At 32.8% G+C, this 9,957-nt stretch overlaps 2 protein-coding genes across 2 annotated transcripts; both read left to right on the top strand.

Moving 5' to 3' along the window:
- The first annotated feature begins 1,043 nt into the window (after nt 1-1,043).
- On the top strand, nt 1,044-6,193 carry LOC108323770 (AT-hook motif nuclear-localized protein 13). Its single transcript, XM_017556501.2, has 5 exons — nt 1,044-1,789; nt 1,871-1,923; nt 3,356-3,487; nt 5,259-5,420; nt 5,540-6,193. Exons 1-5 carry the CDS (start codon nt 1,324-1,326, stop codon nt 5,837-5,839), a joined length of 1,113 nt encoding a protein of 370 aa, XP_017411990.1. The 5' UTR covers nt 1,044-1,323; the 3' UTR covers nt 5,840-6,193.
- Nucleotides 6,194-8,461: 2,268 nt separating this feature from the next.
- On the top strand, nt 8,462-8,939 carry LOC108341980 (uncharacterized). The gene has a single exon (XM_017579683.2). It carries the CDS (start codon nt 8,466-8,468, stop codon nt 8,838-8,840), a length of 375 nt encoding a protein of 124 aa, XP_017435172.1. The 5' UTR covers nt 8,462-8,465; the 3' UTR covers nt 8,841-8,939.
- The last annotated feature ends 1,018 nt before the right edge of the window (nt 8,940-9,957 follow it).

Below are 9,957 nucleotides of genomic sequence, written 5' to 3' on the forward strand. Positions count from 1 at the left end.
TTAAATTACATACGGTTTAACACAATCTCTCACTCATACAAACTTGCTAAGAGACAAATTTGGCATGATCATGTCATCACTAGTTTGAGAGAGGAGTTAAACTTAATCAAATATTTTGTTCAATATTATATCATTTATGACTTTTGATCGTAGTTATTCACAATATCAATTATTTATTTATTGTAATATTATAGTAATACATCAACGTTAATTTATGATAATATTTATCTTTATTAGTACAATTATATGTTATTATTTATTGTACGTTATTATTTTTTTTATATGTCACTTAATTTATATAAAATGACAATTTAAGCATTTATGTGAAACTTTTCTCAATTTTTACATCACATAAGTATTTTTTTCAATTATAAATTACTATTATTTGTACTCATGATATTAAAACATACAAATTGTAAAAGATAACTATCTTAACAAGTTAGCTACTATCATCCGACTATGCTTTCCATATAACCATTCTAAAATGAGACTTTATGATGATTTTGGGTGTGATGCTCTTTTTTTGATGTTTCCTAACAAAGGAAAAGTCATGTGATTAGCTTGAAGAAACTAATAAAAAACACATGTAATGTATGAGACTGGTGAATTTGTACACTACTTGTGGTAATAAAACTTTACATATGATTTTAATTTTGATATGACTGGTCTATAAATTTTGAAACAATGAAAAAAAGGTTAAAAGATATAAAAGAATAGATGTTAAGAATAAATTCAGCTTAAGAGTAAATAAAGGAAGCTCAAAAAAATAAATTATTAAAAAAAACAAAATATATAAATATTTAAAAGGAATAAGAGAAATAATGAGATATTTAATGTGATTAAATTATGGGAGTAATACAGACTAATAAATGATATAAAATAATTAAAAGCAGTTTATAACAAGGAGAAAAGAGATTTTAATATAAGTAAGCAGTTATTGGAAGAGATTATTCATTCTTACTGTATGCATCAAGAAAACAGTTTTAGAAAGGTGAAGTTATTTATGTACGTATACCGAAGTAACATAAATAAATAATAGTAAGTACACCATAAAATTATCTTTACCTCTCTACACACTTTCCCCCCTTTTCCTTCAATTCTAGTTTCATTATCTCACTCTTTCCGTATCATAGTCAGGTGCGCTTTTTGTTCCTCGGTCTCTGAATCCCCACTCACAACACTCTCTTGCACACACAGACACAGTGAAACGTTTCTCTTTCTCTCTCGTCTCATCAATCACTCAATTCCATCCATCGATCGCTGCAGAGACTTGAGAGAGAGGGGCATTCAACTTCAAGCCCATTCGCTGCTTGATCCGCCGCAATGGACGCTCGCGAACCGCCCCGACCACAGCCGCCCTCCATCATGGGGGGCCCCACCTCATATGCCCCCCCCAATATCGGCCCTAATTCGTCCGGTGCCGTCATGATGGCGCCCGCCACCGCGCGATTTCCCTTCGGCGTCGTGCCGCCGCCGCAACAACATCCTCCGCCAGTGTCGGAGCCTTTCCCTGTCTCCCCCGCAGCCGCTTACGACGGCTCCTCCTCGCCGATGAAGCCATGCTCGCTCGCCAAGAAGAAGCGCGGTCGTCCCCGGAAGTACTCGCCGGACGGTAACATTGCCCTCGGCCTCGCTCCTACCCATGCTTCTCCTCCTCCACCTTCCTCCGCCGCCGCTTCCGGCGGCGGAATAGGTGGCGAGTCGGCCGGTACTGCCTCCGCCGATGCTCCGGCGAAGAAACACCGAGGAAGGCCTCCCGGGTCTGGGAAGAAACAGCTGGATGCTCTCGGTAGTTCTTGTTGTTTTTGTGTTTGGTTTTTTTGTTTGAATGGAAATGATTGTGATGGTTCTTTTTTGTGTTGATGTGAAGGAGCTGGTGGGGTTGGATTCACTCCCCACGTGATCTTGGTGGAGTCTGGCGAGGTAATGCTAAATAAGAACTAGACTTTCCTGAAATGCAATGCAGTGTACTCCTTTGCTTTTTTGTGTTATGGGGCTCTTGCATTTGTTTGTTGGTGATTTTTGTGGATTAGCCTTTGGTTTTGATGCATTGTGTTCTTGGTTGGACATGGGAGAGTTTTCACACTTCACTCAACTGGAACTTTTCTTGTACCCCAGTATGAGTGATTATGGACAAATTAAACTATCTTTTTTACACAGTTGTCCAATCACAAATAAATATATATGAGAGGTTTACTTTCTTTTACGATAATTATTTAAAAATTAAACTAAGCATGGTTTTTTAGTGTGTAATTTTTTTTGCTGAGTATACGTTAGAAATTTAACTCATAATTGTGTGTTAATACTATTTCTTTTTTTGGGAAGGGTTAAAAGCCTTAGTTTTGAAAGTTTGAAGTTTTGGACTAATAAACCGCGTTGCTATGGTTATGGAAAGGTGGAGGCTCTATTAATAATGAGAACAGAAAGTTTTAAACTGTGACGTGGGGTAACTGCTTTTGACTGTGACCTATCTATTTTGGGAGACAGCATTGCAGTGATTATTGTTTTGTTATTTTTTTTTAATGTATTTGTATTTTTGGGTTGAATGATTTCTGTGCTATTGCTCTGAGGTAATCTGAGAGGTTCTTAACCTTTCTGGTGGGGAAACAACATTGTGGAACTAGTCGTACTGCATACACATAATTCTCAAATTGGGTGTGAAATGAGACCTTCATCTAGGCATTTTTTTTTTTAAAAATATATGTTTGTTTTAGTTTTCTGTGGCTAAAAAAGCTTGCCTTTGTTGCATGGGAACTTGATGTCAGTTGCTCATTCAGTGCTGTTGTATTTGAGTTCAACGATTCTCTTGTCTTTGATGTGGTGTGTGAATGATTTTTTTCCATCTCGTTTAATTAACTTCAGAATTTATGAGGTGTATTTATTTGTCGTAGTTTCCTGTTTTTCACCATTTACATTGTATATATTGTCCCACTAAAAGAGGAAAGGGGTAATTATAGCATTAACTTACCTTTCTCTTTATAAAGATAGTTAGTATCACATTTTCTAACACTTACAAACTGCAAAATCACGAGATGAAAGAATTATTAAATGAGAAGTAAGACTCACCAAAATTGTCTATTTTCAATAATTTTCAGCTAATACTGGAATAGAGTGTTGTTGCAGAGAATGCTTTGCCAGTATTTATTGTCAACCTTCTCTTGTTACCTTTGAACTGAAGCAGACTTGGATTTCTTTAGTGAGCCACTGTTTTATTGTGGAACCGTCATAGTTGGTGTGCGTAAAGTTATATGAATATTTTGGAGGTTCTAAATAATTCTTTTAAAGTTTCTATTGACAGGGTTGGTTTGGGTTATATGGTTACAAATCCTTCTCACTGGCATGCTTCTGTTTGTAGGACATCACGGCAAAAATTATGTCCTTTTCTCAGCAAGGGCCTCGGACAGTTTGTATTCTCTCCGCTATTGGTGCAATCTGTAATGTTACCCTTAGACAACCTGCACTATCTGGTGGTACAGCAACATACGAGGTACTTTTATATCCATTTGGAATCTAGTTGTACATTATATTAAACTTTATCTATACTATGTTGGAAATGATCTGGTAATGTGTGTTTGATTAACATTCATAGCAATGAGAACATAAACTGAATGAATGTGATGACAATTTTCCATACTTACAATTGCATACATAACTATATTCTAGAGAATGAGATATAACACAATCACTTAATTATTTGGAGTGCTGTGCTTTTTTTTCCTGTTTCTTTCGCTATTGGAACACGAAAACTGTACTTTCTGAGATGGCAGCTGGAAATGGTTTATTTATTTCATATGTATATGATTTAATTTGTTTTCTAGCATGTACTGTTATCATTATTAACAATTTTCCAAGCAACTACTTCTATGGTCTAGTAGAGTTATTAGACAATGAATTTAGAAATGATAAATGTAACCTTTTAAGTAAATCCAATTTTGGAATCATTGTTGAGTCATTGACAGGTAGGCCAACTGAACTTGCATTCTAGGGCCAATTGCCTAAATATTTTGGATTCTGCTACAAATGTGAGGTTGGACGGGTAAATACTTTAAAATAATTTGAAAATAGTTTGATAGATGCATGTGGCATGGAATTGGTGCTTTTGTACTTATAACCTACCCATTTTGAAAGAAGTCTTTGCAATGATTATTGTTTTGTCCTTTCTTCAAATGTATGAATAATCTTTTGGGACTAATTTCAGTACTGTTGATCTTTGAGGTAATTTAAAGGTTCTTAACTGAAAGGAGGGTGTTAGATCATCATCGTCTAACTATATATGCACAATGGTATATAAAGGTTTTAAGGATACCTGATTTATTAGATGAATACAGTTTACAAGTGTACATTATGAAATAGTTGCCTATTATTTAAAATATTTTTGAAAGCCTAATTTGATTTGGGAAAAGGTGCCTCGGAAGTTCTGTTTCCATAGTTGTGGATGGAACTGAATCATAACGAGCATGCCATAGTGCAATGAGGATACCATCAAGGTAATTTGGCCGTTCCGGAAAGTTCAAACAGAATTGGAGGTGCTTATATTTGTTGCGTTTAAAATTTGTCTTTCAGTGCATATACTCTTTTATTTCCATTTCTTGCCGTCCCATATCCCATAACTAAATGTGTGTTTGGTTTTAAGTTGATAATGCTTTTAAATTGACATTAAGAATTTCCCATCTCTTGTTTTAACAACTACAGCATCCTTGGTCGATAAGAAATCAAAGGGACCATCTACAGGAATTGTTGTGATACTTGTTTATTGGTTGTATTTGCCATAAGAAAAGTTCCGGAAGAATATTGAAATTTAGCATTTATGTTTAATTCGTTTAATTCCAATATTTTTAAAAACTTTTCATTTTGGTCCCTTTATCTAAAATCATTCCGTTTTGGTTTTACACACTGTTTTTAATCTTTTATACTTCCCTTGGCATAATTTTAGTCCTTTTTAGTCTTTACATTTATCATTTTAATCTGTTTTATTTCCTATGACGAAGACTAAAAGGGATGATTTGAGTACGAGATTTTAATTTTGAAACTATAGGACCAGAAGAATACTTAAGTAAACCTAACTTTTGTCTAGAAGCGTGAGAGCGGAAAGGTTAAGGCTTTGGGAGAGTTGGTTCATCTTTTTGATCAAATAATTAGGAGCTTAATCATTGCTTCTCTATCTTTTTTTTGCCCCTTCCCTTAGTAGGGCTCTGGAGGGAGTGAGGTTGAGCTTGATCTTATTAGTTAACTTTACGTCATGTCAATTTACATTGCAGGGCCGATTTGAGATTATATCATTATCAGGTGCCATGCAACAATCTGAAAGTAACGGTGAACGTAGCAGAACATGCACTTTGAATGTAACCCTTGCAGGGTCCGATGGACGTGTTTTGGGTGGCGGAGTTGCTGGAACGCTAACTGCGGCATCAACTGTACAGGTATCGCTCTCTAATGGGTTAAAGTTTATGTGGATTTTTGTTATTGTATATATGATTCCTTCATCATTATTATGTACAAAACTTTGATGCTTTATTCATGTGACTTTTTTCATTGATAGGTCATAGTGGGTAGCTTTATTGTGGATGGAAAAAAGGCGAACTCGAATGTCCTCAAATCTGGGCCTTCTTCTGCACCACCACCCCAAATGCTAACATTTGGTGCACCCATGACTCCAACTAGTCCTACTTCACAAGGGCCTTCAACTGAGTCCTCTGAGGAACATGACCACACTCCTTTTTGTAGAGGGCCTGGGTCTGGGCCTGGACCTGGACCTGGACTCTACAACAATACTAGTCAGCCCATGCATAATATGCCCATGTACCATCATCCGCTATGGGCTGGCCAAACTCATCAGTGAAGTTGTGACTTGGAATTAACAGTGCAGAAGCTGCATATTTTGCATGTTGCCTGTTCAAAGTAGTGGTTAGGGATCGATTCTAAAATGCTAACTGCATTTTTGAGGCTGACTTTAGAACAGTCTGTCTTAAGGTTTAAGCTGTTAAGTTATAATTAGGATTTTTTTTCCGATTAATTATAATTATAACATTTCTAGCTATGACAGACAAGGATATGCTGTCCATTATCCATCAGAATTCTGTCATTTTGAAGTTTGCTGTCTGTAGTCCGCAGTAGCAGCATAGCAACAGAATCAGAATTTGTGTTCATGCCTCGTGTATCGTTTATTAATTCTGAGTTTACCGCATATTTGGTATCTTCTGAGCTGCTTATTCATTTCTTTTAAGAGTTTAACTGCGACCAGTCAATCATCCCATAAATTCTTTCAATTCTTCCTCATATAATAACCATAATTTTATCAAGTCAAGTATGCAACGTTTTCGACAAATTAAATGTAACAGATTTTTGCTTCATTTAGCGTTTTTTTATTAAATATATCTTAGATATCAAAATCATCACTTCTGATTATAAATATTGTGCAAAAGGAAAATAAGTTGTTTCAGATAATAGATATCTTCTAAAGTTATTTATGCCAACCACACTGATGAGCTTTATTTATTCTAATGCACACTTTCCTATTTTATCTATTTCTCTCTCTTAATATGTAATGGAAAACTATAACACAACAATAAAAAATATCAGAAAAATAATTATTTTCAAACTTTCAAAAATAAAGAATGAGCAACAATAATATAGTAATAATTACAAAATAGAATACTATTATTATTTTTAAAGTATCTATAATAAGTCAATGTATCAAAGCAATGATATTATCAAATATAAAAAAAATAAAATTACAGAAAAATAAATCTAAAATAAAGTGAGTGCCAAACTAATTTCTTTAACTACATCCATCTAATTGACAATTTTAATGGTTAAAATGAAGAACCAATGAAGTTGCTATCAAAATTTTCAGTCCTGACTCAATAATTAATGAAGTAAAAATCGTAATTTTGTTAAAATGACTCAACGAATATGCTAATAATTTTTTTTTTCTTTTAAAGGTTCTGAAATCCTTCTTATTTTGATCCGGATGAAATCTCTATGAAAAAAAAAAGTTTGACTAGTTTAGAATTTTTTAAATAAATACTTAAAAACACGACCAAAAATATACCATAATAAATATACACGTAAATTTTTAAAAATTATTGCAAAAATAAAGATTTAAATAAACAAAATACAGAAATGTGTTACTGAAATATCAAAGAGACAGATAAAAAAAAATATTAAACAAATTAAAAAGAGAGTATTATTTTATGTTTTAACTATAGATTATATTTTATTTATATTCCTAACAATCTTAATTGTGGATAGCAAAGACTATAGAAAAATTAAAAATGATATTTAATTTTGTAAAATAATTACTTGTCTGTTTGTGCATATGACTTAAGTTAGAGTTCATGTTTTATTTCTTCATAAGATCCAATCTATAATGTTTATATTATTCAAGTGAGATATTGTACCAAAAAGAGTAAGGAAAACTAACGATATGGGTAGTTTTGAAAAAATAATCAAGATAACTTTTCACCATTAATTAAATGAATCACCATTTTATTAGGATAACGAATTACTATAAATATTATTAAAGGAATAACATATGTTATTTATCTATTATTACCTTCATACATATGTATAAATAAAAATACTTAATCTATACTAATTACAGGAAAGTTAGTTAAGCTAATTTAATTTTGTTAATGTCATTAAAAAAGTACATTTTCCAAACTACATCTAATGACATTTATTAAAAATGATAACTCAAATTTGAACGTAAAACATTTTTAAAACAATAACATCAAATAAAACTAAATTAGTAAGAATTTAATTATGTTTTAGAGTAATTTTTTCACTTCAATATTTAAATTAAATATTCTCAACTTTACTTGTGTAAAGACCAGTTATATTTGACTTGTTAATTTTTATTTAAAGTCGATAATCCAGGTTTACACTCTAACGGTCTCTAAGTTGAGTCTTAATATCCATCTAACCTCTCTCTATCCTTTGTGTCTGTAAGTTTTCAAAATTTGAAAGGTGAATTTCGTTGTCCGTGTCATTTATGAAGTGCCATTAAAACCATCCTTTCTTCTGCGTCAGACCTTCAAACTTTAGCCTATCCAATCGACTCAGTCACCAAAGTAATACTACCACGCGCCACTCCCGAAAGTTACACCTCAACCACTGCCGCGCCACCAGACGAGACGGTGACGTATTACGTTTTACCATCAATAAAAAACCCACGCGCGCACACATCATCATCGTCATCATTAGTTTTACAGTAGATAGATAAATAAATTTTAATTTATTGACGGTCTAAAATCGTTCTCATTCACCACCAAATTATTATCCTAATCAAATTGCTTTAAAAGTAAAAAGAAAAAAAATTATACTAAATCATGGGTCAAAAGTTTAAACTTTAATTCTACACAGTGACCCTAATGCCAGTTCAACCTTTGGACAGTTTCTATTTGCGTGTATATATATAGTTGTATTTTGATGATCAATCTTACTCCTACACTTCAATTAATACTATGAATTGCTTGGTGTTGCCGTTATCGTTGATCCGAAGACGCTCCATGGGGTATCGGCACCTGAGCAAGGAGAAAGAATCCGGCAACCCTATAACCGTGGTGGTCGGAAAAGAGAAGAGGGTGTTCCTTGTGGAGCCTTTCATATTAGAGGAGAACCCTTTTCGGGTGTTGATGGACACGTCGAAGAGGAAGATGGTAAAAGATCCAAAGAACAAGGATAATCATCGTCTCCGTCACCAACGTAATAGAGTTGTCTTGGTCGATGTTGATGCCATTTTGTTCGAGCACATGCTCTGGCTCATGCATAACGATTGCTCTTCTTTCTTCAACCTTAATTTGAACGACATTATTGACTTCTATGCTCAGGATGTCTAATCCTAACACTGTTACTTATGACTTCTACTTTAACGTACAAAGCCTACCATGTTTTAATAATTTCAGTTACTAAAACTAGGGTTGACTAGTTCAAAGCAATATTTATTTCCAATAATGAAAAAAACATTATAGATAAATATATTTAATGTTTTGAACAGATAAAGTAATTTCATTTTTCCATTTGATAATTAGAAGGATTATAGTAATTTGTCAGAGGATGTAATAAAAATTAATTTCTCTCCGGAATACTTTAATGAAGAAGAGAATAAGACACAATTAATTCCGGGTATAAATGTTCTTCCAAGTTTCCTAACACAATAATACTCTTACATTACAGTATAGAATTGTTAATTGAAACCTTGAAACTGTTAAACGTGCCTATCGCAATCGGAGTTAGGAGTTTTGTATGTTATGGTCTTAAGGGGTTTTGTACAGTCAACAGTTTATATGGTAGTTTAAAGTATCAGCATTGTACATTAAATATTCTCCATTTTTTGTGTGCTAATTCTCGTATATTATATATCATTAATAACAAAGTTAATTATTTTTTATTATTTATCCATTTTTTATTTAGTTATATATACACCATATAGTAACTGAGTTTGGTAAAGCTTACACAAATATTGCGACATGCCCGTATAATCCTTTTATATTTCAATATTATAATGTTTTGTTTGAATAAGAATTTATATTGAAGGATTAATGAATTAAATTTAATAAAAACTATTGTTTGATGGTATCAAGTTTTTGGATGCAGAATTGAGGTGGGTGTTTTCTATTTCCTTTGGTCATTGTCATTTTGTTCTATGATTATTACTAATTCATGAAAATGTCATTGACTCTCTGTACTTTGAAACTCTTTCATGTCGTGTTATTCAACCAACTACCAGATAAATGTTATTGATATGGTCTTCAATAGTTAGTTGATAGTCGAAACTTGGAAATTCAATATTTCGTTTTATGATTTTAACATATTATTTACATTTTCACATGATTTATAATTTTGTTTTAACTTTTTTTTTTGTCATATATACTTTCATCGTTTAAATATGTTTTTATGTTTGTAATTACACTAATTTTAGTTTTTAGTTCCTATTGAAAATAAACAAAATACACC

The sequence above is a fragment of the Vigna angularis genome, chromosome 1 (genome assembly GCF_016808095.1).
Source record: "Vigna angularis cultivar LongXiaoDou No.4 chromosome 1, ASM1680809v1, whole genome shotgun sequence".
Classification (NCBI taxonomy): Eukaryota; Viridiplantae; Streptophyta; class Magnoliopsida; order Fabales; family Fabaceae; genus Vigna; species Vigna angularis.